Below are 16,143 nucleotides of genomic sequence, written 5' to 3'. Positions count from 1 at the left end.
ATGGCATTAACATATTGTCCAGCCGTTACGGCACCGTCCATGAACACCAGCAGTGTACTTCAGCCCCACATAATGCCACCCCGAAACAGCAAGGACCCTCCACATTGCTGCACTCGCTGAACAGTGTGTGTAGGCATTCAGCCTGACTGGTTTGCCTCCAAACACATCTCCGATGTTTGTCATGTTGGAGGCATATGCAACACTCCTCGGTGAAGAGAATGTGATGCCAATCCTGAGCAGTCCCTTTGACATGTTGTTGGGCCCACCTGTAACGCGCTGTATGGTGTCATGGTTACAAAGATGGACCTCACCATGTACGTCGGGAGTGAAGTTGCGCATCATGCAGCCTATTGCGCACAGTTTGAGTCGTAACACGACGTTCTCTGACTGCACGAAAAGCATTATTCGACATGGTGGTGTTGCTGCCAGGGTTCCTCAGAGCCATAATCCGTAGGTAGCAGTCATCCACTGCAGTATTAGCCCTTGAGCGGCCTGAGCAAGGCATGTCATCAACAGTTCCTGTCTCTCTGTATCTTCTCCATGTCCGAACAACATCACTTTGTTTCACTCCGAGATGCCTGGACACTTCCCTTATTGAGAGCCCTTCCTGGAAAAAAGTAACAATGCTGACATGATCTAACTGCGGTATTGACCGTCTAGGCATGGTTGAACTACAGCCAACAAGAGCCGCGTACCTCCTTCTTGGGGGAACGACTGGAACTGATTGGCTGTTGGACACCCTCCGTCTAATAGGTGCTGCTCATGCATGGTTGTTTACATCTTTGTGTGGGTTTAGTGACACCTCTGAACAGTCAAAGGGACTGTGTCTGTGATACAATATCCACAGTCAACGTCAATATCAGGAGTTCTATGAGCTGGGGTGATGCAAAACTTTTTTTGCTGTGTTTATTATGAAATGGAAAGTTGTTACTCACCACGTAGCGGAGATGCTGAGTCGCAGGCAGGCACAACAAAAAGACTCTCACAATTAAAGTTTTTGGCCTTTGTCAACAATACACACACACACACACACACACACAAACGACTGCAGTCTCAGGCAACTGAAACCATACTGGCAGTGTGGTTTCAGTTGCCTGAGGCTGCAGTCAGCGTGTGTGCCTGTGCGTGTCTGCGTGCACATGTTTCTATTGTTGACGAAGGTCGGTGGCTGAAAGCCTTTAATTGTGGGAGTCTTTTTGTTGTGCCTGTCTGCGGCTCTGCAGCTCCACTATATTGTGAGTAGCTACTTTCCTTCTCATAATATTTTTTGAGAATCAATAAAATTATTTGTACCCAAAATAATGTTTATTTTCAATGTTTTTCATACTGTCTGTATGGGACCATGGTCTACAAACTGACTTCATATGTTTTTCCTATTAAGTGATCTCCATTGTCATCAACCAATATCCCTATGCAGATACTTTGTGGCAACATAGCAACAGTAATGCTAATCTCAATGTTTTATAGCGATTCGATAGTAGTGCAGATTATTTTCAGTGAAGTGTACTGTTGGAACATAATTTGTACCAGTCTTATCCCTAATTATTTTATATATAATTAATGAACCCATAAATGCTTCACAGTTGCTAAATATGTATGGGAATTTACATATACATCCTAATCTGCCCCACCCCCCACCCCCCGGTCTGTCCATCTCGTCAGTCTCTTCATTTCCTCCTTCCACCTCTCTATGCCCATTTCTCCCCCTCCTACTCTCTGTCCATCACCTCTTCCCCCTATCACTGACATTGAGCCATGTTTATATGTTTATTGTGATTACAAACAAAACCTTGATTGGGAACTGAAATTGCTTGAAATGAATGAGTAAATAGGTTGGGATCCTTGGTATGCAAGGTGTGAGAGACCTCCTGAGAGATCTCCCCAGCTGCTGGATCTGTGAAGATAATAGCTTTAGTGAAATTATTTCACATAGTTTTAATTTGTGAATGGATGCCAGTAGAATGTTTCAGACTATTCAGATTACATAGCAATATTCTAATTATAAGCCAATAAGCTATAAAAAACAGCTTTCCTAATATGGAAGTTTTCTGTTAAAACTCTCCTTGAGGAAGAAAACAAAACAGCACATTGTTATGTATACATTTTTTTAAAATTATATATACAGAGAAACAATTTGTTTTATTCTTTAAATGCAGTGCTTTCATAGTTAAAACCTATTGCAGGACATAAAACTAAACCACACTTTTTCACAGTGAAATACAGCACAGCACTGCATTTTATTTCTCATAGTTTTAACAGGAACCTGTACATTGTTGTTTAAGAAAATATATAGCCTATATCCATCCAACTGTTTACTAGAGGATCACGTAAAAATTTGAAGTGCATCAGTCAAGAATATATTGAGATTTTTGCTAAGTGTGTTCCCCTTTATCTGTTACATATATTAAAAAATAAATCACTATTCCCATCCCAGTGTTTATTAGAGTATCATGTAAAAATATGAAGTCAAATTGGTCATTAATTTACGAGATTTTTTGCTAATATCATTTCCCCTTTGTATATTATGAATATACAGGCAATGGACAAAAATATGGAAACACCAAAAACACAACACACTACCATCCTAATATAGCATGGGAAAAATATTGGCATTCAAGACAGCTTCCAGTCATCTCAGAATGGATAAATACAGGGCCTGTATTGCTTTGGAGGGAATCCTATACCATTCTTCCTGCAGAATAGTGGAAGTTTAGGTAACAATGATGGAGATGGCTAGCAATCATGCACTCTTCTCTTAATAGCAGACCACAAAGGCTTACTAATAGTGTGATGTAATGGTGTTGGCCAGTGGAGATGTGACAGTTCATCCAAATGCCCTCAAAACCAGTCCTGAACAATGCGATCTGTGTGAACAGGCCGCTGTCATCTTGGAACACAGCACCATCATTGGGGAACAAACATTGCACCAAGAGTTGGGCCTGATCAGAGTGGTCACAATCTTTGCCAGTAATGCAACCTTGCAGAGCAACTTTGATCCCCGTGGCATACTGTGATATGGCTGCCCAATCATCATTGAATCCTTCCGTGTTTCACTCTAGGCACGTAAACCTGCCAGAAGTTGAAGAACTGTGAAACAAGACTCATCCAGCCAAATGACTCTATTTGATTCCTTCACAGTCCAGGGTTTATGGCTTCGCCATTACTTTTCTCTGTTATGGGCATTTGCATCACTGATGTGGTTTTGTAATATCAGCTCACCTTGCAATTCCCAGCATATGGAACTCCCTTCTTGTTGATTTGGTGCTAACAGGCTTCACAAGTACAACATTCAGTTCTGCAGTGACTTTTGCAGCTGTCTTTCTTATTTTTTGTCACAATCCTCTTCAGTGACTATCTGTCACAGTGACTCAACACACACTTTCGTCCATATTGTTACTCAGCGAATGATGTTGTTCCACTCTCCCTGTATGCGATATAAATCTTTGATATGCTGCATTTTGAAACACTGAACACTTTGGCTACCTTGGTTACAAAAGCACCCACCATACGAGCATCAACAATCAGCTCTCATTCGAATTCACTTAACACCAACTTAATGCACTCACAACTACACAGAACACTGTTCAGACCACAACTGCCTCTTGCAATATATTCAGAAAAATGCTCAGGTGTCTTGCATAGTCACATACAACAATACAACCTGCAGGCTTGGCTGGCATCTGCATTTATGTTCAAGCACATATTTCTCGTGGTGTTTCCATATTTTTGTCAAACCCCTCTATAGTTATATTATTTAATACACTGAAGCCCAAAGAAACTGGTATAGGCATGCGTATCAAATAGAGAGATACGTAAACAGGTAGAATATGGTGCTGCGGTCGACAACGCCTATATAAGACAACAAGTGTCTGGCACAGTTGTTAGATCAGTTACTGCTGCTACAGTGCCAGGTTATCAAGATTTAAGTGAGTCTGAATGTTGTGTTATAGTCAGTGCACGAGCGATGGGACACAGCATCTCCAAGGTAGTGATGAAGTAGGGATTCTGCTGTACAATCATTCCACGAGTACACCATGAATGTCATGAATCTGGTAAAATATTGAATCTCCAACATCTCTGTGGTCGGAAAAAGATCCTGCAAGAACGGGACCAATGGTGGCTGAAAAGAATCGTTCAGAATGACAGAAGTGCAACCCTTTTGCAACTTGCTGCATATTTTAATGCTGGGCCATCAGCAGGTGTCAGCATGCAAAACATTCAATGAAACATCTGTTGATATGGACTTTCGGAGCTGAAGGCCCACTTGTGTACCTTTGATGACTGAAAACATGTTGCCTGGTCGGACGAGTCTTGTTTCAAATTGTATCAAGTGGCTGGACACATGTGGGTATGTTGATAACCTCATGAGCCCATGGACCCTGCATGTCAGCAGGGGACTGTTCAAGCTGTTGGAGGCTCTGTAACGGTGTGGGGTGTGTGCAGCTCGAGTGATATGGGACCCCTGATACCTCTACATACAACTCTGAAAGCATCTCATCTGATCATCTGCATCCATTCATGTCCATTCTGCATTCCGATGGACTTGAGCAATTCCATCAGGACAGTGTGACACCCCAGACATCCAAGAACACTATTCTGAGTTTAAACACTTCCACTAGCCACCAAACTCCCCAGACATGAACATTATTGAGCATATCTGGGATGCCTTGCAACACGCTGTTCAGAAGAGTCTCCATCCCCTCATACTCTTATGGATTTATAGACAACCCTGCAAGATTCGTGGTGTCAGTTCCCTCCAACACTACTTCAAACTTTAGTTGAATTGAGTCCATCCCATGTCGTGTTACGGCACTTCTGCGTGCTCATGAGGGCTCTACACAATATTAGGCAGGTGTACCTGTTTCTTGGGCTCTGCAGTGTATATTAAGAAATATATAGCCTATTCCCATCCAAATTTTTATTAGAGTATTGTATAAAAATTTGAAGTATATCAGTCAAGAGCTTTCCGAGATTATTTCCCTAATGTTTCCTCTTGATTCTTTTGTGCAAGTGCGCACGCGACACACACACACACACACACACACACACACGCACACACCTCCCATGTCCCTCTGAATGTTTAGAATATCATGTAAAATATAGAAGAAATCGGTCAAAAACTTTTCGAGATTTTTGGGAAACCAGTTTTCACTCTTTACATATTAGTATAGATCATTTATAGCTCATTAATAAATTTGTTCTAATCTAGCACTTTTAATTGTTTGTCATATTTTCTTAGGAAGCTCATTGTCAGATGCAGTGAATATTAGTAAGGACAGTAGCTATGATCCAAATCAAGGTACGTAAAATCTTTTTCTACCTGGCAGTCATTTGGTACAGTTAATGTATCTTTTGACTAGTTTGAAATTTTTTTACTTCAGTTATGTTTCTTCTGTAAGTAAAATATGAAGATGACTGTAAATTGTACCGATTAAGCACTCATTTGCAGTGATAAAGCTGTTAATGTGATGTGCCTACAACAACAAAAGTGAGTGATGCATTTTGTGCGAGAAGAGACAGATAATACTTCAGTGTGGCATGAGTTTGTTCTCTATGTCACTGATCAAATGCTCCAACTGTTACTTTTCCTGACAACAATGTGCATTGAATCATGCCATAAGTAGTGCCTCTGACACTCTCAAATAATTGGTATACACAGAACATCATTGCCCTCACTTGTTTGATTGATGCTTGTTGTTTTTCCTTTGTGTACCAATAATGAAGACTACAGTAACAAAAATCCGTCATCACATGTACACTAACATGAAATACACTGCTGAATATTGAACACACACCTCAAAGTTCATAGAATAGAAGTAGAATGGCTCTATGGGCTGATAGGCCGTTGATACGTTTTGTGTTGCTTCATTGCTCCACCACCCACCTTGTCATACATTCACTCTGTAATGGTGAACTACTTGAGATTCTCCCAGGAAAAAGAAACACTTACTCATAATAAATTTGACATTTCCCTCTTCCCTCTAACCCTAGGCTTCATCTCAAAGAATAATTGTACATGTGATATGTTGATATGTTAGTGAGGGTCTGCTTAAGCAAATATATATGTTTCTATAATTGTCAACCTTTTTTGCTGTTTTTCCCTTTCATGTTAAAACATTCTTTACTTCTTTCTTTCTCGCTTTCTTTGTTTTCTTTTCCTCTCTCTCTCTCTCTCTCTCTCTCTCTCTCTCTCTCTCTCTCTCTCTCTCTCCTCTCCCCCCTCCCCCCTCCCCCCTCCCCCCCTCCCCCCCCCCTCTTCAGAATTCTTTTGAGAAATTTACTTCGTAAACTTACTAAACATTCCCTTTATCACTCTTCTTTCTACCAATGGATCTGTACCAGATACTGTGGTAACATATTCCTTCTTTTGTTGAAGTTTTTCTGTAGATTTATCCTGTTGTTTCCAGCATTTATTTAATCTCTCGTTTATCAGCTCAATTAATTTTTAACCTTATTTTATAGTAGCACCATGTTTCAGACGCTTGCAGGTTCTTCTTCTTTGGTTTTTGCATGTTTCATATCCACACAGTGTTGTGCTCTGAAAACAATATCTGATATTATTAGTTAAGTAGTTGTTAGATACATGGCTATTGTTGTAATGGGACTGCAGCTTAACTGGCTAACTACTTGTATAATGCTGGAGTGCGTATTTCAAGAAGAGGGGAGGATGTGGGGGGAGAGTTGAAGGAAATTTGTAAGTTTAGCATTACACAGTTAGGGGAGAGCTGGCCAATATTCAAGTCCATTTGTAATCCAGAATCAAAGCAAATGTCATCAACAAATAGTGCCAGTGCAGAGAAAGTTCCATGAAGCAAGCACACAAGAGAATGCATGCGCTGCGCTGCAGGTGCATGGTTACAGCCAGTTGATGGTCCAGGGTCCCATCAGGTGATGTGTGCTTTGAGGACATGGTTTCTTCCTAAAGTGCAACTTGCAGAGACAGCTTGTAGATTGTGGTGCAACCAGTGGTGAGGGCTGCAGGTAGGGATCAATCTCTCGTAGCTGTGATAGCTCCATGTCACTGTCAGAGTCTGCCCCTACATTCCCCCCACCTAAAGACAGCACATAGTGATGGAATCGGCACGATTTGTGCTGGCTCCAACTCAGCTATTGGCCCGTTACTGCTAGAACGTAATCTGGGGATGCCACTGATGGAGATGACTTCAGAAGTTCTTGCATCTCCACTATGATGACTTCTGGTGGCATGGAGGCAGGCACTGCCAAGTCCACACCAAGGCTGTGGCTTCTGGTGGTGGAACAGAGGAAGTCTGGGGTGCTGGAGCCCAGTTCATGACCAGCATGTCACCAAGGGCCCAGTGTTGGTAGTGGAGGAGAGGAGGTGTTTGTGGCAGACAAGGCCAGGGACAGATATTGCACATCACAGAAGGGCATGGCAGGTTCTGGTGGCATCTGCAGTGGTGACCTTCAGCAGGAACCTCATACTTCGGGCAACCTTGTGAACCCCAGATGTTGATCAGCAACCATGTTGGATGGTGTCCAAACGATCCAGCCCATCTCAGGGTGCTGGTTTGGTATTGAGGATGGACTGGAAAATGAGAGCAGAGAGAGGGGGGTTGTGAGACTGCCAACCATGGAGAAATTTGGCTGGGATCTTCCCCACAATTAGGGTGGCCCCAAGGTGGCCAAGAACAACGTGAGGGCATCAACTGACAGGGTGGATTTTCTCTGGGCCCCCATATTCTCCTTGTAAGTTTGTACCATCTATTCCACCTCACAGTTGGGTTGGGAATAAAATGCTGGAGAGAAATTAAAAAACTGGGCAGAGGGGAACCGGGGGCCATTGTCAAAGATGATTGCCTGTAGAAGGCCCTCAATGTCAAGATTTTGCAAGGGTCGTGATCACGTTCAGCATTGTCATGAAGCTCATGGGATGTTTAAACAGAAATTTGGAGTATGGGTCTACCTCAACAAACCACACCTGTTTCACAGAGGAAGACTGCACTGTAGTTCCTTCTCTAGATTGTCGCACAGATGACAAAATGGTAGATATCGAAATAGACGATAGAGGGATAGAGAAACAATTAAAATAGCTCAAAAGAGGAAAGGCCGCTGGACCTGATGGGATACCGGTTCGATTTTACACAGAGTACGCGAAGGAACTTGCCCCCCTTCTTGCAGCGGTGTACCGTAGGTCTCTAGAAGAGCGTAGTGTTCCAAAGGATTGGAAAAGGGCTCAGGTCATCCCCGTTTTCAAGAAGGGACGTCGAACAGATGTGCAGAACTATAGACCTATATCTCTAACTTCGATCAGTTTTAGAATTTTGGAACACGTATTATGTTCGAGTATAATGACTTTTCTGGAGACTAGAAATCTACTCTGCAGGAATCAGCATGGGTTTCGAAAAAGATGGTCGCGTGAAACCCAACTCGCGCTATTCGTCCACGAGATTCAGAGGGCCATAGACACGGGTTCACAGTTAGATGCCGTGTTCCGTGACTTCCGCAAGGCGTTCGATACAGTTCCCCACAGTCGTTTTATGAACAAAGTAAGAGCATATGGACTATCAGGCCAATTGTGTGATTGGATTGAAGAATTCCTAGATAACAGAATGCAGCATGTCATTCTCAATGGAGAGAAGTCTTCCGAAGTAAGAGTGATTTTAGGTGTGCCGCAGGGGAGTGTCGTAGGACCGTTGCTATTCACAATATACATAAATGACCTTGTGGATGACATCGGAAGTTCACTGAGGCTTTTTGCAGATGATGCTGTGGTGTATCGAGAGGTTGTAACAATGGAAAATTGTACTGAAATGCAGGTGGATCTGCAGCAAATTGACATGTGGTGCAGGGAATGGCAATTCAATCTCAATGTAGACAAGTGTAATGTGCTGCTAATACATAGAAAGATAGATCCCTTATCATTTAGCTACAAAATAGCAGGTCAGCAACTGGAAGCAGTTAATTCCATAAATTATCTGGGAGTAGGCATTAGGAGTGAATTAAAATGGAATGATCATATAAAGTTGATCGTCGGTAAAGCAGATGCCAGACTGAGATTCATTGGAAGAATCCTAAGGAAATGCAATCCGAAAACAAAGGAAGTAGGTTACAGTACGCTTGTTCGCCCACTGCTTGAATACTGCTCAGCAGTGTGGGATCCGTACCAGATAGGGTTGATAGAAGAGATAGAGAAGATCCAACGGAGAGCAGCACACTTCGTTACAGGATCATTTAGTAATCGCGAAAGCGTTACGGAGATGATAGATAAACTCCAGTGGAAGACTCTGCAGGAGAAACGCTCAGTAGCTCGGTACGGGCTTTTGTTGAAGTTTCGAGAACATACCTTCACCGAAGAGTCAAGCATTATATTGCTCCCTCCTATGTATATCTCGCGAAGAGACCATAAGGATAAAATCAGAGAGATTAGAGCCCACACAGAAGCATACCGACAATCCTTCTTTCCACGAATAATACGAGACTGGAATAGAAGGGAGAACCGATAGAGGTACTCAGCGTACCCTCTGCCACTCACCGTCAGGTGGCTTGCGGAGTATGGATGTAGATGTAGATGTAGATGTAGATGATGCACAAAAGGACTATCAAAGTCTGTGTGGGGGCACTACCAAGAGACTGACAGGGGCGGGGGTGCAGAATACTGTTATATACATGAGATGCAAGACTGGACCATGGTTTTGATGTCCTTGTCGACAGCTGGCCAGTATTCGTGGTGGCATGCCAGCTGTTTCTCGCAAGATACCCCCAGTGACCTGCGTCTAGGAGCACAAGAAGAATCATGGGATGCAGAGCCAGGGGGATAATGACCTGAGACCCTTTTTTGTTGTATTTGCACCAGGAGAAATGAAGTGCAGTGGGAGAGCCAGTTCCTTAAGGCAAATAATGTTTAGAGTAGTCATGGTCCTTCACCGAGATATGTGTGACCGCCTCCTCATAACCCACTTGGTAACCGTATAGAGAGTAAGGTCCAATCTTATCAGGGCTGCAGCCAATGTATCATCAAGGAGAAAATCGTGCAGGGCTGGTGCAGAATCAGAATCCAGCTGTATAATGACCTCGTTGGTGTCAAGTTAAGGATCAGGACCCGCGGGAAGTTGGATCAAAGCATCGACATTGCATGACATCTGTTCAGCTTAGAGAGGATATCATAGGTATAGCCAGTAAGAAAAATGCAGCCTTTGTGCTGTCCTGTTCCGGAGGCTAGAACACTGTCCAGACAACACGAGAAATGGCTTGTGATCGGTCAGCAGCTTGAATCTGATGCCATACACGTAGATGTGATGGCTGAAGCCTCTTTTTCAATCTAGTAGTAGTCCCATTATGCAGAACTGAGAACTCCTGGTAGATCAAAACTGTGTGCCGGACCGAGACTCGAACTCAGGGCCCTTGCCTTTCGCGAGCAAGTGCTCTACCAACTGAGCTATCCAAGCACGACTCACGCCCCGTCCTCACAGTTTTACTTCTGCCAGTACCTCATCTCCTACCTTCCGAACTTAACAGAAGCTCTCCTGCAAACCTTGCAGAACTAGCACTCCTGAAAAGAAGGATATCGCAGAGACATTGCTTAGCCTTTGTAGAACACTTGCCCGCGAAAGGCAAAGGTCCCGAGTTCGAGGCTCGGTCCGGCACACATTTTTGATCTGCCAGGAAGTTTCATGAACACAGTTGAATGTTCAGAGCCATCTGCCTCCTTGTGAGACCGCACCACCCTGATTCCATGCTGTGAGGCCTCGTGTGACAAGAAGAGGAGGCTTCTCCAGTGAAAACGGATGACACATGGTGCCGATTGGATGGCTCGTTTAAGTGCAGAAAAAGCTGCATTATAGTCTGGAGACCACCAGAATGGAATCCCTTGTACCTGCAATGTGTTGAGCAGAGAAGACAATTTTGTTATATGGGAAATGAAATAGGTGTAATAGCTAGTTTTTCCATAAAGGATTGCAGTTTCTGGAGACTCTGCAGCCAGGACATCTTCACTGTAGCTTGGACTTGCTGCTTAGAAGGATGGATGCTGATTACTAAGCCAAGCTACTCAACGGACTGGTGGAAGAATTTACATTTTGGAGGTTACATTTGAGCCTAGCCTCAGTTACTCGAGAAAACAAAGACTGCAAGCTCTGAAAATGTTCATCAGTTGGTGCCCTGTCACTATGATGTCATCTAAATAATTGCAGCAAAAAGGTGTGTCTTGTATCTGCTGCTCCGAGGAATGCTGGAAGGCTGCTGAGGTGCTGGAAATTTGAAAGGGGAGTCTGTTATACCTGTAGAGGCCAAAAGGTGTGTTGAGCATTAACATGTCCTGAGAGTCGAGGTGTAGTAGCAACTGTATGTATGTCTGCAAGAAATCAACCTTAGTACAACAGACACAGTTTTGTAACTTGGAATACAGGTCTTCTGGATGGGGAATTGGAAAAGTATCGACAATGACTTGGACGTTAATGGCCTTAAAATTGCCACATAATCGGAGGGAGCCATCCGGTCCAGTTTTCTCTCCATTATTAGGGATGAAGTCTATTCGCTCACTGAGATGGGGGTAATCACTTCAAAGGCTTCCAATCTGTCCGATTCACTCAAGACAAGGAGGATAGGACATGCCCGTGAGAAGCGAGGGACAGACTCTGGTTTTAAAGAAATTTTTACTGCACATGCTAAGTCAGGGTAATCAGATCTGAAAATGAGGCAGTTAAGTCTCCAATGCTGCGAAGTGGAATCACTGTGAAGGCCAAACACACATTCTCCAAAATGGAAACCCCAACTGTTGGAAAGCTTCCAATCCAGTTATATTTTCTGTATTATCAGAAGTAACAACCAAAAATGAAAGTTCCCGTGAAACATTTTTATAGGAGTAGCAAAAACAGCTTTCACCTGTGTGTCATTGCCACTAAATGCCATTACTCTCCTACGAAACTGTTCTAACAGAGGTGAATCTAACGCAATGTAGGCAGTGCAGTTCCACAGGACGAGAGAGTGTGCCAGTATCTACCTAAAAAGGGACTTCCAAACAATTCAGTTGCAGTATTAATAACAGTAGCAGGCTGAGCCATTTTTAAGTAGAGTGCACTGCTTGATGGGGAGCAGTGACTTCGCATCATACTTATGTTGCCAGTTGCTGGACGACTGACACACTCCATTAATGTGGCCTCTAACGCCACACACAAAACAAGTAGCTGACTGATGTGGGCAGAGGAAGCACGGGTATTAGTGGAAACACTGAGTTTCAACTCAGCATGGATATCAGTGAAAACACTGAGTTTCAACTCAGAAAAGATTTTGAAAATGAGCTGCGAGGGAGAGATCGTTCACACACACTTGAAGTGTGTCTGCCATATTCATGTGCCTCTAGGCTGTCATGCTGAAGACAAGGGCAGCGGCGTGGCATTATATGTTTATTGCAGTAACCAAATCAGTTGTGTGATTTCCTGTTGTGTGCCTGGAAAATGTTTAGCATTGCACCAGTGGTGAAGGGAAACACTGCAAACTGAACCTCCCACTGGCTTTCAGTTTCCTGTATGGATTTGAAAGCCTGAGCAATTGCAAGTACTTTGTCTAAGGAAGGATCTAGTTGTTATAAAGCCTTTGAGCATACCCCCTTGTCAGGTAAATTTCAGAGAAGCAAATTTAAGATCAAAGAGTTGACATACGATTGTCGTCATGATTCTTCAGTGCACACAAAAGCACAATGGCAATTAGGACCCTGGAGATCAGTGACCTGGTCTTTAAAAGTTTCTGGTGGTCATATACAGGGCTGATAAAATTTCAATCTAGGAAATGCCACACAGTATTGACGCCCTTAATGATCCAACAGGTTACAAAATTCAGCAGAAGACAAACTATTAGGAGTTTTTATGGGGGATGACTTGTGGAGCAAAACCAACACACTATGCGGAGACCAAAAAACAAGTTTTCGATCTGAATTGGTTACTTTGTAGGTAAAGTGAAGTGATGGCTCAGGCGTCGTCAAGTGTTTTTCCTGGTCATCACTGCAGTCCAGAAATGAAGGAAGTGGTGGACCAGCCAAAGTTGTCTCATTCCTGATAGACAATGCTGTGATTTCCTGTCGTGTTGTTCCAGTAGTTACCTATCAAGATGCCACTGTACCTGTTGCTAGAGAAGCCAGCACTTCATAAGAGTCTCAGTCCATGTTGCCTGATATATCAGTGCACTGCAAGTCTGGAATTACTTGTAGCCACTGTTGAAGTTTGCAATTATGATCACAATGTATTGGATGAAATACACTGACTCAGTACAGGCACACAGTTAATACAGCAACTTGTAGATTCGATGTTACACAAATAGAAAATAGTTGATCAATATTAAAGTCCATGCATAGTCTAGAATCAAAGCAAATGTTGTCAACAGATAGTGGACAGTAAAGAAAATGTTCCATCAAGCAAGCACATAAGGCAGGAACATGGTTATAGCCAGTTTGCAGTCACAAGGTCCCATTGCCAGGTGATGGAATGTGTGCTCGGGCAGTATGGTCTCTTCCCAGAGCACCACCTGCAGGGACAGCTTGTAGATTGTAGCACCACTGGTAGTGATGGCTCCAGGTAGAGATCAATCTCTGACAGCTGTGATAGATAGCCCCATGTCATTATTGGAGTCTGTTACTGCAAATGTGGCTCTAGTGAGCTTGCAAAGAGTAGGTGACATGGGCATGTGGAGTCAGGGGTGGACAGGAGTGTGGATGGGGGCACAAGTGGGCAAGGGTCTAGAAGAGTCAGAAGCCAATAAGATTGTGGGATTGAAGAATTTGTTGTAAAGCATCAGTCTCTGCTCTCACCCATGTCAGATACATGTCCATCCTTCTCTCATGCCTCCGAAATCACTCATTCTACATTCACATCCTTCTCCCCACAGTCTTCCTCTTCCTTGGCTCTTCCTTCCCCCTCCCCCTTTTCCCACCCCACCCCTTGCCTGCACCAGGGTGAGGTCACTGGTTCCACATTGCTGTCCCATGCACCTGCTGCCTCTCCTCACCAGCTGTCAGCCACCTTCTCCTCCAGCCGTCCCTCTGCCTCCCTGCCTCTCTTTCCTCCTCACCCACTCTATCTCGTACAGCCTCTCAACGCAGTGCTGATACAATGTAGTTGTCCAGAGCAGTGTCAGTGCAGCTGTATATGTATGTATTCTGCAGTCATTTCTGAAGAAGGATGTTGTCTGGAAGCTATATGATGAGTTGTTACATTTACTTCTTCCATTATTTATATTCTATCATGAATTCTCCATTATCATATCTGGTACTATTAGAGCTTTCTTGTTGAAGAAAATTTTCTTCAAGTACAACAATCTACTTCTGATGTATTTCGCACTCCTGTACTTTTTAGTAATCTTGTTTCATGGATAGGATGGCTCTTTCATTATTCTCTTTATTCTCCAAATTAGCATCCAGCAGGTCATTGTACGCATTACCATTTAGTGTTATTTATCCTTAATGTATATTCCATCCTATATAAGCACTGACCATACCATCTAATAGGTCTCTGTGTCTTCCTTGCTTTCAGATGGAAGGCGTACATTTTCTGCAGGTTCCGTCACTGATGTCTATTCCCAATATACTTTCATTCCTATTTTGAAATTGTCTGTTACATACTTCATTGTTTCTTCAACAAATAAACTGAACAATATTAGCAGCAATGTTGCTTTACAATCTTTTCAACATTAATTTGATCCTATTAATCATCTACTTTTATAACATCGACTCACTGTTTGAAAGTATTGTAAACTGCTTACTCTGTCTCTGAACTTTACTCATATTCCATGGTAAACTGACATGTGTGATTTAGTTACTGTATTGCATATAACTAACATACAATGTTACATTTAATTTTCCTTTTCAACAGTAGTTTATATTGACAGCACTTATTGTCAGTTAACATTATTTTCCCTACCCCCATGAACCATGGACCTTGCCGTTGGTGGGGAGGCTTGTGTGCCTCAGCGATACAGATGGCCGTACCGTAGGTGCCACCACAACGGAGGGGTATCTGTTGAGAGGCCAGACAAATGTGTGGTTCCTGAAGAGGGGCAGCAGCCTTTTCAGTAGTTGCAGGGGCAACAGTCTGGATGATTGACTGATCTGGCCTTGCAACACTAACCAAAATCGCCTTGCTGTGCTGGTACTGCGAACGACTGAAAGCAAGGGGAAACTACAGCCGTAATAATTCCCGAGGGCATGCATCTTTACTGTATGGTTAAATGATGATGGCGTCCTCTTGGGTAAAATATTCCGGAGGTAAAATAGTCCCCCATTTGGATCTCCGGGCGGGGACTACTCAAGAGGACGTCATTATCAGGAGAAAGAAAACTGGCGTTCTACGGAATGGAGCGTGGAATATCAGATGCCTTAATCGGGCAGGTAGGTTAGAAAATTTAAAAAGGGAAATAGATAGGTTAAAGTTAGATATAGTGGGAATTAGTGAAGTTCGGTGGCAGGAGGAACAAGACTTTTGGTCAGGTGAATACAGGGTTATAAATACAAAATCATATAGGGCTAATGCCGGAGTGGGTTTAATAATGAATAAAAAAATAGGAGTGCGGGTAAGCTACCACCAACAGCATAGTGAACACATTATTGTGGCCAAGATAGACACGAAGCCCATGCCTACTACAGTAGTACAAGTTTATATGCCAACTAACTCTGCAGATGATGAAGAAATTGATGAAATGTATGATGAGATAAAAGAAATTATTCAGATAGTGAAGGGAGACGAAAATTTAATAGTCATGGGTGACTGGAATTCGAGAGTAGGAAAAGGGAGAGAAGGAAACATAATGGGTGAATATGGATTGGGGGAGAGAAATGAAAGAGGAAGCCGTCTGGTAGAATTTCACACAGAGCATAACTTAATCATAGCTAACACTTGGTTCAAGAATTATAAAAGAAGGTTGTATACATGGAAGAACCCTGGAGATACCAGAAGGTATCAGATAGATTATATAATGGCAAGACAGATAATTAGGAACCAAGTTTTAAATTGTAAGACATTTCCAGAGGCAGATGTGGACTCTGACCACAATCTGTTGGTTATGAACTGTAGATTAAAATTGAAGAAACTGCAAAAAGGTGGGAATTTAAGGAGATGGGACCTGGATAAACTGAAAGAAACAGAGGTTCTAGAGAGTTTGAGGGTGAGCGTAAGGGAACAATTGACAGGAATGGGGGAA

General features: G+C 43.0%; 1 protein-coding gene across 2 annotated transcripts in view; it reads left to right on the top strand.

Moving 5' to 3' along the window:
* LOC126237219 (protein tramtrack, beta isoform-like) overlaps positions 1-16,143 on the top strand; it is a 204,693-nt gene that overhangs the window by 167,529 nt on the left and 21,021 nt on the right. The window contains exon 6 of one of the 2 annotated variants that reach the window (XM_049947105.1): positions 5,240-5,299. The exons of the other annotated variant lie outside the window; for it this stretch is intronic. Within the exon in view, the coding sequence (XP_049803062.1) occupies positions 5,240-5,299 (60 nt within the window). The remainder of the gene's footprint in view (positions 1-5,239; positions 5,300-16,143) is intronic. 2 annotated transcript variants of the gene reach the window in all.

Source organism: Schistocerca nitens, chromosome 2 (assembly GCF_023898315.1).
Source record: "Schistocerca nitens isolate TAMUIC-IGC-003100 chromosome 2, iqSchNite1.1, whole genome shotgun sequence".
Taxonomy (NCBI): Eukaryota; Metazoa; Arthropoda; class Insecta; order Orthoptera; family Acrididae; genus Schistocerca; species Schistocerca nitens.
Note: the sequence above shows the minus strand (reverse complement) of the source record. Positions and strands in the feature narration are given on the sequence as shown.